At 41.0% G+C, this 12,323-nt stretch overlaps 1 protein-coding gene across 4 annotated transcripts in view; it reads left to right on the top strand.

Annotated features, from left to right (window-relative positions):
- Positions 1 to 12,323, top strand: part of ST7 (suppression of tumorigenicity 7) — a 309,424-nt gene that overhangs the window by 238,384 nt on the left and 58,717 nt on the right. For 2 of the 4 annotated variants that reach the window (XM_061165295.1, XM_061165297.1), the window contains 3 exons: positions 6,850 to 6,942; positions 9,641 to 9,780; positions 10,822 to 11,856. In XM_061165295.1, coding sequence (XP_061021278.1) covers positions 6,850 to 6,942; positions 9,641 to 9,780; positions 10,822 to 10,941 — 353 coding nt within the window. In that variant the 3' untranslated portion in view covers positions 10,942 to 11,856. Of the gene's footprint in view, positions 1 to 6,849; positions 6,943 to 9,640; positions 9,781 to 10,821; positions 11,857 to 12,323 lie in introns of those variants that run through there. The other 2 variants (XM_061165296.1, XM_061165298.1) reach the window with 1 other exon arrangement.

Here is a 12,323-nt window from a genome sequence, read left to right as displayed (position 1 = left end):
CCCAAGAACCTTGAAAAGTGTTTGTGTAACAGTGTAATTCACAGAGGGTTTGCATTTCCATCATTTCATGGACTCCTGATAAAGTTCTGAGTCAGGCAGGACAAAGATGGCCATCTTAGATGTTCAAGAGAGAAGCAGGTTCATTGAAGTGAGCAACCTATTGAACGTCTGCAGGCACTGATGTTAGAATCAGGTTTACTGTGTCTTCACTGCTCTTTTCTGTAATGCCAGCTATTTAGGCCTTACCTGGATAGACTAAGTAGAAGAGGAGCAAGCCAGCTCTGAAACATTTCTTTAGAAGCCCTCAGTTTATACCACTACTTACATAAGACTGGGGTATTCCTATGCCCTTTCTAATGTTTTGAAAGCTTATCATTCTATATAAAATTATATTTTGTTATTAAATATTGGTTTAAACATTTAAAATACAGAATGAGCCCAATTTTATATAAAAAATACATTCTATGTATGAACAAAGGTAAAAGAGGTTAGAAATAGATATACCTTTAAGTAGATTTTTAAGTGATTTTTTTTCTTCATATTTGTATTTTTCAAACTTTCTACAACAACCATATATATTTTCTTCAAGCATAAATACTTATGTGTATATATGTACGTGTGTATATATGTATATACATGTATTTAAAAAACAATCTTTCATTACAAACAGTTTTGTCTTTGTTTAAAAAAAACAAAGCTATAAATCTGTCTTGAAATTTAGGAGAAAGAATTACCGCTCCAACTTCAGGCAGTTGTGTGCAATTGTTTGACAAGACTTCTAGATCTGTGTCCATTCTAAGTTAAGTGGCGGCATCAAAGCTCTGGATTTTAAATCAGAAGACTTGGACTGGAATTCTAGCTCAGCTACCCACTTACTGCTATTAACGTGCCCATTTTTTGAAAACTGTGAAGTGCTGATGACATTGAATGCCACCGCCCTATTCCAGGTTGGTGGGCTTCAGGGCAGTCGCTCCGAGGGCTGCTACGTGCAGGAAGCGCTCCTTTTCCCTCTCTGGAGGTCAGTGGGGCTCCCCTGGGCTGCCCATGCCCAAGCTCAGGAGGCTGCACTTCCTCCAGTTCACCACTGGGTGGCGCCTTTTGACATCTCCAGTCTCATAGTCTAGGTTTTCACCTTTAAATCATTTTTTTCTTCATTCTGAAATTTAAGACCATTCCCCAACTCCCTTCCACTTCCTCTTTTTCACTAGAAAGAGAATCCAGGGAGGAAGGTAACAGTACCTAATTTCACTAGGTTCCATGTTAAAAGTGAGTATTCTTTCAAAAATTCACTTTATCTTTTAAAAAAGAATTAGAAGCCTTACTTATGTCAATAGTGTTGGTTAGGGGTGGGGATGAAGTATAGTTTTCTTTGCTTTTTAATGAGTTTATTATGTTGGAGCATTAGTCATCTTGTGGAATTAAGTGAGTCTCCCACCAATCAGGCTGAAATAACTCACATTTTTGATAAAACCCCAAAGTCCAGCTGATGCATGGCAGAGATTGTTTGGGTTTGAAACATATGGTGGTTTGAAAAAAAAAACCTGAATCCTCAACCACAAATACATCAGCATTTCAAAGGTTTGTAAAATGTTTGATTCATCACTGTTCCAGCCCCTGAAATTACACAATGTGTTTCTCAAAGTTAAGATAATCAGGAAAGAGGAAAAGTTTTAATTTATTTAAGATTTAAAAACATATTCCTAAGTTCATTACACAACCGCCATATTATCTGAATTATATTTATTTTAAGCACTGTTGGTTCTGGTTATCTTCACAAACATGTACACACATGACTGCAAATATATGTTGAATATAAAAAACATACATGAATGAGGAAACTCATTTGAACTATGTCTTTAATTACAATGGTATTGCGCCTTATAGTGCCCTGTTTTAAATGGCACATCTTCTAATTTACCTGTATTAAATTCTGATGTGGCCTTATCTCCTTCCTGCCTTGATATTTTCAAGGCTCTGATTTGGCTGTATTTATTTTATAAAGTGAGGTAGTCTGCTGACTGCAACTGGAGAAGATTTAATTTTCAGGTTCCCTATATCAGAAGACTAGAATACCATGGGGTAAATCACTTAGCTTTTCTTTGTTTACATTTTCTTCCTCATTTGATCTTTATTTTCTTTTTCAAGATTTTTTTTCCCAAAAAATTCACTAAATAATGTATAAGATTTAACGGTGGTGTTTCTTAGGGGGATTAAGGCAAATCTTTCCTTTGAGAGGAGAAAATGGCCCATTGTTGAAGCAAAGGATGAGATTCTGATTCTAATTTATTCTCTTTGAACCTGATGGTAAATGCTACTGGCTGTAAGATGTGATCCTTGGGGCATTTCCTCTAATCAAACCTTTCCACCGAAAGCCTGGCACCTTTGGGACTGCTAAAAGAGAAATTCTCCCACCCTTCAGCCCATGGATCCAAGGCCAAATTTTATAATTTGGAAGAAAACAATGGCAGCTGAAGTCCCTGGCCATAACCAACTTATACTAGTAGCTGGACTCCAGATATTGTATGATGCTTCCCCACCTACTGCCCAGTAGAACCAGCTTGCTTCTTTCACTTATTCAGTTTTGAGCAACTGACCATAATTTGGATCCACTGGGGCTTTTAAAGGGAAAATTGTCTCTTCCCTACTGTGCATTAATTTATTCATTCCTTTATTCAGTGAACATTTATAGGTATTCTTTTGGGGATATCAAGATAAGTAAGACTCTGAAATGCTTTGGGAGAAACAATGTGTGTGTGTGTACACATATACTCACATACACGTGCACATGTATGTGTAACATATAGTGTGGGCAGGAGCAGTGCCATCATGGAAGCAGGAACAGAGCATTAGAGTGTTACAGGTCACCAACAAGTTAGTGACTCTGCTCCTTAACTCTAGAATTTTTCTTTGAAATTGGAATAGAACATTATGTAATCTAAGAGGAAAGTGGTTTTCCAAGGCCATATAACTAGATAGTGAAAAAATATAGATCAGAATCCAGAGTTTTGACTTCTGAATTTTTTTTGTTGTTGTTCCCAAAGCCTCACAAAAGACAGAGAGTTTTTATGGCCATTGCCAATGTTATAGTCAACAGAACGTAAAATGTAGGTTTTGATGATAATTTTCTATTCTATCATTTGTACTTCTAATTGTTCACAGATAAGCAGCATTTGTACTTACAAGCTAGAGTTTGACCTGATAGAGCAAGTAGGAGCTCGGGGTTGGTGGGAAGGGAAGGTAAAGAGAAAACTAACCTTCCCTGAGCAGTCAGGCACTATATGTAGACACCTTGAGCTCTGCTGTCACACGTAGGCCCTTTAACGGCCTCTCGAGATCCTTGGTGTTCTCATTTTTATGGACATGTAAAATGACCCACTGGACACAGAATAATGACCCACTTGAAGTCATACAGTTGTCAGCCTGGTCCAGTTTGGCTCGTCATGAGCTGTCACCTCCACTGCTACCCCATTAGGTATACTCTATCACAGGGGAACTTTCTCACTTGTTTTCATGATTATTGTCTCATCTGTTTCCCACCCTGACCAGTCAGCTCCATCAGTCCAGAAACAGGGTGTGCTTGGCTCACATTCCTGCTATACAAGGAAGATACTCACATTTTGACCATGTAGAGCTGGGATTCAAACTCAGTTCTTGGTATTGCAAACAATCTGTATAAAGTTCTCTGAGATCCTCTTTGAAAATTCATCATAGGCAAAGTATCAAACATTGCCTTCTATCCTTGCCTATATTGTGGATAGGATGAAAGGTCATTAGAATTCAGTGGGAAAATCGTGAGTTAACTTGTTCATGTATCCATCCTTGTGTCCATTCTTTGGTTCTCTTGATTCTTTATCCAGAATTGGTCAAGTCTCTGATGGGTGCAACACTGATATAGGCTTGAAACCTGTCTAGAAAATGTGTCTGGGTGAGGCCAGAAGGCAGTAGTGTAATGTCTCACACGTTATTGTGGAGGGCCTGCTGTGTTCACTAAGCAGTTCCCAGTTTCATTTTGCCTCTCCCACAAAGGCGCAGTGGAAACCAAGGTAGGGGAGGAGATGGCACAAAAGGAAAATGCAAGAATGCCACTGGGTTCCGTGTACTAACACTGAATAGTCCAGATTTTTTGTTTTTTTTTCTAAACAAATGCACGTACATTTTCATATATTTCTTCTGAAATGTATGGGTTTTTTTTTTTTTTGGATGGAAATATTTTAGGAGGTTTTTAGTCACTCATGAAATAGATCAAATTCATAAAACAGTTCAAATGACCTTTTTTTTCATTCTCACTTGCCCTGCTAAATCAGTGTGTTACTACTTGCACTTGCAAAAGTTCTGGCCATTCAGCTAAAGCCACAAGGTCCTTGTGGAGCAGTTATACGTATTTGCATTGAAAGGACCAGGAGGTGGGGGGTGCAGCTGGCACAGCTCATCTGGTGCCTCTTCCCGCTCTTTCTAGATCTCCAGTGCTTATCTCACATTTTGCTGGACCCCACCCAGAAGGGTGGATAAAGGATAGAATTGCAAACAGAAATTGTGTTTGCTTTTGTTTAGTGAAGCCAAAAGTCATAACATTATTTTATGAACTCGATGTAAATGACAACTGACATGAGAAAGAGAAATTTTAAGGGCACATAAGCATCCTTACTATCACGGGGCTTGGGGGCAGAGGATGGTACAGGAAGAGTGTGTGTGTATTCTTTGTTGAATCATATAATCAGTGTCTTTACCCTCTCCAGAAAGACCAGAACTGATTAGAAGGGAAAGAGGAACTTGATGCACAAAATTTGTATGCATGCCAAATACTGGAGTAAAAAGCATTTGGTATCTGATTGAAAAGACACCAACCAACCATTTGATTTCTATGGTTGAACACTCTCAAGATCTCGCACTCCTATATTTCATTTAAAAAATTGTTCCCTGAAGTGCAAACTGACTTCAGTTTTGAATAAAATTTAGCATTCAAATTTATAGCCACTTTGAAAACTGAGGGTTTATTTATATCATATGAACCTGGACAGATTCTTAATTACAGGAGCCCTAGTGCACATGAAAATCTGGATTAAAAAAAAAAAAAAAAAACCTTCCACATAGGTTTTTCTACATTTTTGGGATGCTTTCATAGCAGCCATCATTTATGGGAAATGGTATTAAAATCCTGCCATATTGCAGTTTAAATGCCCTGCTTCCCAGAAGAGAGTTTAGTGTATCCTATAAAGCACTAAGTGAGTTTTTCGTTTTTTTGGTTTTGTAATTTTTTCCCTTCTCTTGAAAGCCTAGTTCTACTGAGAGAAATGCTGGTTCCTCAAGTAATCTTTGTGTGTTAACAACTTGTGCAGGGAACCCCTCTCTTACTTGCTGTAATGGGCAAAAGTCATCTTGGTTTGCATGAAAGAGAAGGTCTGATTGAACTAGGGTGAGCCTTTCATTTTAAGAAGAGTTAAAGTCTGGGGTGTTTTTAATGTTTTAATCTCTGTTTAAGAGGTTTCTGTTACAAGAGGAAAATTGATAACATTTTTACCTCAGCCAACTGCCAGCAAACTGGCTCTGCTCTAATCCCACGTTGTAGTGATTTATATTCTCCGTGGCAACGTGCTGTAACCTCAGAGTGATAGCACTGTGGTGCAGATTGACTGCATTCCAAATGCTGGGATCACATACATAATGTTTTTACTTTTAAATAATATTCAGACACCAGAATAAATACCATATGTGCACTGATGCTGGTTACAATGGAACCTTGTCATGTCTCGTGAGGGAGAACATTCTTTGTTTCTGATTTCTGTTTGAAATAAGTATGCAAAAGACAAATATGTACATTGACAGCATTTTGAGAAGACTTTGGTAATTACACAGCTGAGGACATAGCTAGGAGTCCTTGAAATGCAGCATTTGAGGCTGAAAGGTTTGCTGTGTTGCCACCATCCCTCTTTGCCACACATGAAGGCAAGGATCGTAATTCGACATTCCCAGTGTAGGGTCTAGTTTTTTTATATTTCATATCTATGGCATGCTGTAGTTGCCGGACATCTGTGGAAGAAAAATTACCTCCTCGAGTACTGTTCATAGGAACAGTGAGACTAACATGCTGATGACATTGTAACAGGGAGAGTAACGCATGTGAAAATGGGAAGAGATGGATTGACTGGAAAGTCATAATTCAGTGTGAGACCTAATGTTATCTGATGCCCCAAAAGCAGAGCTTACGTGGCCTGACATCCTCAAAATACAGATACTCAATCTCTCCAGATCCATTTTTTCCCCCACATGATGTTGAAGATTTAAAAGTTTCATAAAGTTTAGAAATACCTCCCAAGTCATGCACTTTTAGATTCTTGTTTTTATCCATCTTGGTTGGAATTCTAATCCACCTAGACATATTTTTAAAATAGACATGCTAGAATGCCTTTCATATTTGTGCATCTGTGACATGCTCCCACAAGTCAGTCCACGTTGCTTCTTGGGGAAGCATTCCATCCAGGTTTGTGTTATTACTATCAGCTGAGCTATATTGAATTAGTGCTCATGACATTTTCATAATATTTTATAGCTGAGGAAACCGTGGGCATTGGAATTGATGGCTTTGCCTCCTCCTCTGCACCCCCATCCCCACCCAGTGTTGTGAGGTTTGTCCAGATATGTAGTGTGAGGTTAATGTGTGAGTCATTTGTCATAACACATCTCTGACAATTTCTCTGGCACATGCCTCAGAATTTGGGTAAGTCTCGCATCCTTTCTGAAAGTTACTTGTAGAAATGTTCACCATTATAAAAATGCTCAAAATGCTCTTCGTGAAGTTGAGATGTTATGAGACAAATATTGTGCCTCTAACATGTTGTCTCTCCTTTTCAGCTTTTCGGATGATCCCTTATCCCTTGGAAAAGGGGCATCTGTTTTATCCCTACCCCATCTGTACAGAGACAGCAGATCGCGAGCTGCTTCCATGTAAGTCTCCCCTCCGTATTCCTCTTCTGGGCTGGGGAGGGTGGTGTGCCGACAACGGGGATAGAAAGAGGTGGGAATGATAAATGTTTATGATGTTCCTTGTCTTCTATTACTCTTCTCCCAAACCCTGTCCTCATTTGATAGCATAAGCATTAAAGTGAGTTATGTGTGTAGGCTTGGCTTCTTGCTGCTCCACGTCTTTCCAGATTCATCAAAGGGAAAGACCCCTGGTGACTGAGGTTTAGATGAAGAGGCATCATGTCCTGGCCGGTCTGAGCACAGAGACCCTAGTTTGAGGCAGATGCCCCTTGCTGGGCCGATCCACTGTGCGGGGCTTGGCCTGGGCTCTCCCGCTGGTCAGAGGCAGTCTGCACACACTGGAGTCTAAAGGAGAAGCAGAGGAACTGCAAAACAGTCTGGCGGGGAGAGCAGGGCAGCATGAGGCTGCTGGCATTGCCACCAGAAACGGACCTGCGGGCCAGGTGGGCATGCTTCCTGCAGGGATGAGTGCTGTTGGCTGGCACGATTTCCCGCGGGCATCTCTTGGATGGCATGCAGTGAGCTGGGGGGGTGTGTGCAGGGCACACGGGCAGCCTCAGCCCAGTCCACAGCAGGCAGAGGGCAAACCCTACCCTCGAGGGCCTTACCAGCTGGCAGTTGGAGGGCCTGTACCGCACGTGGAAAGTATGATTTGGTTTACTGTAATCCAACATTGTTTTGACAATTCCAGCTAAATAGTTATTATCAAATTATACTGTGTGTAAGGAATTGTGTCCAGGCCCTTCATGTGGCCCTGCCTTAGGACATACTTTTCTCCCTCAGATAATAAGCTCCAAATTTTGACTATTCTCTCTTTCCTGTATGCTCTCCTGCCACTCCCACCCTGCACCAGCCCCAGTTCTATCACATCTCATAGCTCTAACATAGTTAGATGATTTGCCCAGAGGACCAGCTGAACTTTGGAGCCCTGGGTGCTTGTAAACTGTCCAATGGCCACATTTTTTGAGACAGTTTTAAATCTCCAAAATGGTGGGGTCCAGGTGCAAAATGAGCTGCCGTCTCAGGATGAAGGAGCAGAAGGCAGCTCTCTGCTTTCTTTGCTGTGCGATGACTTACCTCAGGAGCTGGCGGCCTCAGTGGTATGGTGTTCCTCACCATCTGCATTTACTGTGTCAAGGGGTTGGGTGCCTCACTCTGCATTAGATTTGCTTTCAGAAACAGGGTCTGTGATGGGCCCACACTTTTTCCTTTCAGCTCTCCCTTCAGGGAGATCCTTATTAGCATTTCTGATTTCTGGTAAGAAAGGCAGTTTTCTAAAAAGTACATTGTTTTAAAATGTTTTAATTGTGTTCAAACATGTTTCCATGGGGGATAGCTTCACTATTAGAACAAGATTATAGTTCTTAAAAGATAGTGTCTAGGAATAATCTTTACGGTCCTAGAATAGAAAATTATGACTCACGTTGATTTAATTGAACACAGTGGTTCAAGTCTGATTTCCCTTCACAGTCCCTGGGTGTTTCGGGTAACGATGAGAGGAACTTGTGGGTTCACATGTTCCCCGCGTTCAGCATATTAGTGGTGCGGCGTCCACAGTGGCCCTGAGCACACGTCCACCCAAGGAGAATCCGAACAGGATGACATCCCTGGGTTCAGGTTGAGGTGCTTGTTTGTGTTTGTCCCTCCCTGGCCCTCTACCCTCTCTTGTTTTGGGCTTAGAGTTGAAAGGTCGAGGAAAGGCTTGAGACCTTGGGTTTCCTGAGGAAGATGGAGACCCTTGGTCCTTTGGTTGGAATGGCAGTGTTGTTCATACACAGCCACACGGCTTCCTTCCGCGGGGCCAGCCTTTGGTGCTTTTCTCTCTGTGCAGGTCACTTGATTTAAAAGTTATGAAAAGCTCTAAAATCTCCCATCATTGATGGATGGATGGTCCTTCCTAAATGTCTCTCCCTCAGGGTGGTATCCTCCACTGATATAGTTAGATTGTACCAGGGAAAAATACAAGCTACACTAATATCTGGGCTTCCCAGGTGGTGCTAGAGGTGAAGAACTCGCTTGCTAATACAGGAGATGCGTGTTCGATTCCTCGGTTGGGAAGATCCCCTGGAGGAGGGAATGGCTACCCACTCCAGTATTCTTGCTTAGAGAATCTCATGGAGAGAGGAGCCTGGCGGGCTACAGTCCATGGTCACAAAGAATTAGACACGACTGAGTGACTTAGCATACACACATACACACTAGTATCTCCCTATGACAGTGATTTAAAGATTACAGGACAGTGACAACCTAGAGAGAAGAGTTTTTATTTCAGGATACTTGATTTTGGATTTTACACGTTTTGTTCAGTGAACATGTGTTTTATAATTTGAATAAAGTTCTGTTTGTGTTTCCTTTTGAGAAAGGAATACTGTGTATTAGGTGTAGATAGTGTCACTGTCCCTGCCCACGAACGTGTGACATCCCCATGTTAGCTCCATCATGCCCTGGATAGAGTCCTGAAGGGTAAATATGGACTTGGGAGAAGCACTAGGTCCCAGAGGCTGGCGGAGATGTTGGCACTCATTCATGCAAGGGCCCTACGTTTTTCCTTTCCAAAAGGCTTCAGCCAAAGCTCTGAAGAGTCCTTCCCACCTAAAGAAGTTCCCTGAGAGTGCATTTCACTGCAACTCTAACACTTCCCTTTTGTTCTTCTCCACAGCTTTCCATGAAGTCTCAGTTTACCCCAAAAAGGAGCTTCCCTTCTTTATTCTTTTTACTGCTGGATTGTGTTCCTTCACAGCCATGCTGGCCCTCCTGACACATCAGTTCCCGGAACTCATGGGGGTCTTTGCAAAAGCTGTGAGTATTTGCCAACGGGGAGGCCTCAGGCAGGCGGCAGGGAAAGTCATGAAAAGCAGCATAAGAGAAACGGGGGAGGGTTGTGTAAAAGTGAGTGTGCTTGTACTGATCCTTTGCTCACTGATACTTCATCAGTGGAATCAAAATGAGAAAGTGTAGCTTGTTTATTACTGCATGCCTTGCCTCAAAAAAATTCTCAGCAGTTCCCCCCAAAATGCGTGAGTTCTAAAAGAATTACATAAAGAATTAAAGAAATCCTAGCAAATGAAAAATATTTGGGAGGTTATTCAGTTTTATATAAATTGAATGACATTATTTCTAATCTTTAGGTATTGTAGGTCTTTCCTTCAAGAAGGATAGAATTTACATTTTCAAAGATGATTTAAATTTTAAAAGTTGTAATATCGACAAATTAAATTGTTTGGGGAATGAACTGAGAAGGTGTGAAGGGTATATAGTATTAATAAGTATAGAAATATAATGTTTAGAAATATCAGAATCCATTAAGACTCTTTAAAGAAGGTTATGGTATATGTGTAGCTGATTCACTTTGCTGTACAATAGAAACTAACAACACTGTAAAGCAACTATACTCCAACAAAAATTTTTAAAAAGAGATGCACTGAGACTATAATATATACACCAAATTGCAAACTTAGTCTTGGAAAAGAATATACAATATCTCATTAGTTACTGTACTGAATTCATGTTAAAATGGTTATTTTTAGATATATTGAGTTAAATAAAATGACTATTAAATTTTTTTCTAAAAAAAAAAGATGGTTATGGAGAAGAGCTTTAATAAGAAAAGTCATCTGCATTGACAACCAAGAACCAGTGTTTCCTTGATGAAAACTGACTATTTCCACCTGCACACACAGTGAGGATAAGTTTACTAATTTTGCCACAGAGGAGTTTCAAACAGAAGGAGTCAGAAAAAGAATACCAATTGTTTCCCTGGAACTCCATTCTGATTTCAAGGCAAGTGGAGTCAGAAAGGATGATTTCTAACTTGGCTGGGTTGATTTAATCCCTTTCCAGATGATTGACATTTTCTGCTCGGCAGAGTTCAGGGACTGGAATTGCGAGAGTATTTTCATGCGTGTTGAAGATGAACTGGAAATCCCACCGGCACCTCAGTCTCAACATTTCCAAAACTGAACTCATCACCCTCCTCCCCCACCACCAAAACTGCTCCTCCTCCCGTATCCCTGACCTCCGCCAGTGGCTCTGACATCCACCCAGTCACTCAAGCCAGAAACTCGGCAGCCCTCCCAGACTTCCTTCTCTCACCCCTTACATCCCATCTGTCTCTGTTTCCACAGTCTGTCGGATCTAACCTCCTGAGCCGCTCGGCGGTCAGTAGATGGAATTCACCTCTTATCGTCCTTCTTCCCCCATGACTGTCTCTTAGTTTAGATCTCTGTGATTTCTTGCAAGAGTCTTAACTGGCCTCCTTTTTTCCAGGCTTATCCTCTGCCAGGATTTCCTTTGTACTGACCCAAGAATGATGTTTTTTAGAAAATCTGAGCATGTCACTTCTGTGCTTGAATTTCCCCAATGGTTTCCCCCCAACATCAGGATAAAGTCACAGACCTTTAGCATGGCACACAAGGTCCTTTGTGATCTGGCCCTTTGCTTGCCTCTTCAGCTTGTCTCTCTCAACTCTTGCCAAGGCACTGCTCTTGGGCCACAGTGGATTTCTCACCATTCCCAGATGCAGCAGGCTCTTGTGCACCCCAGAGCTTTTGCACTTTCCGTTCGCACTGTGTGGAATGCCCTTCCCCATTCCCACCAGCACTTGTCCAGTCTACTAATGCCTCTTTATTCTTTTATACTCGGCTTTCCTTCTGAGTTCCTCCTAAGCTGAGTTAGACACCTTTCCTCTCTGACCCCACCCATGAATACCTATATTATTACATTATTGAACTGTATTATAATTGTTAAAATCTTGTCTGACCCCCTTTTAGAATGTGAGCTCCTTGCGAGCAGGACTGTGTCTTCCTCATCTTTGTATCCCCACAGCTTTGCCTTGCACATAGTAGGTTTTCAATAAATGATTATTAAATGAATAAATGGTAGTGGTTTCTGCAGAAAGAATCAGAGTAAAAACTCAGATACAGCTTAGCATTTCTTCTTTTATAATTATAATCATAGATGCTAAGAGTTGAAAGGGACCTTAAACAAAGCTTGATGGACATCACCTAGATGCATCTTGAATACTTTTAGCCATGGGGCACTCACCTATTCAACCTGGAAGCCTGTTCCATTATTGGATCACTCAGAACTCTTCCTTTTATTGGTCAAGTCTGCCTTCCTTTAATTTCTACTCATGTTCCTATTCTACTCTCCAAAACTATAGTGAACAACTCTACTTCCTCTTTGAAATTCTTGAGGCAGTTACTACATTCATGGCCACCTCTTACTTCTAACTTACTACCTTCTGTTTTCTCCAGACAGAATATCTTAAAGTTCCTTAACATGATATGATTCCTGAGCCCACTATCATCTAAACTTCTACTGTGGATACTCCCTAGTTTATG

This window comes from Dama dama, chromosome 18 (genome assembly GCF_033118175.1).
Source record: "Dama dama isolate Ldn47 chromosome 18, ASM3311817v1, whole genome shotgun sequence".
Classification (NCBI taxonomy): domain Eukaryota; kingdom Metazoa; phylum Chordata; class Mammalia; order Artiodactyla; family Cervidae; genus Dama; species Dama dama.
Note: the sequence above shows the minus strand (reverse complement) of the source record. Positions and strands in the feature narration are given on the sequence as shown.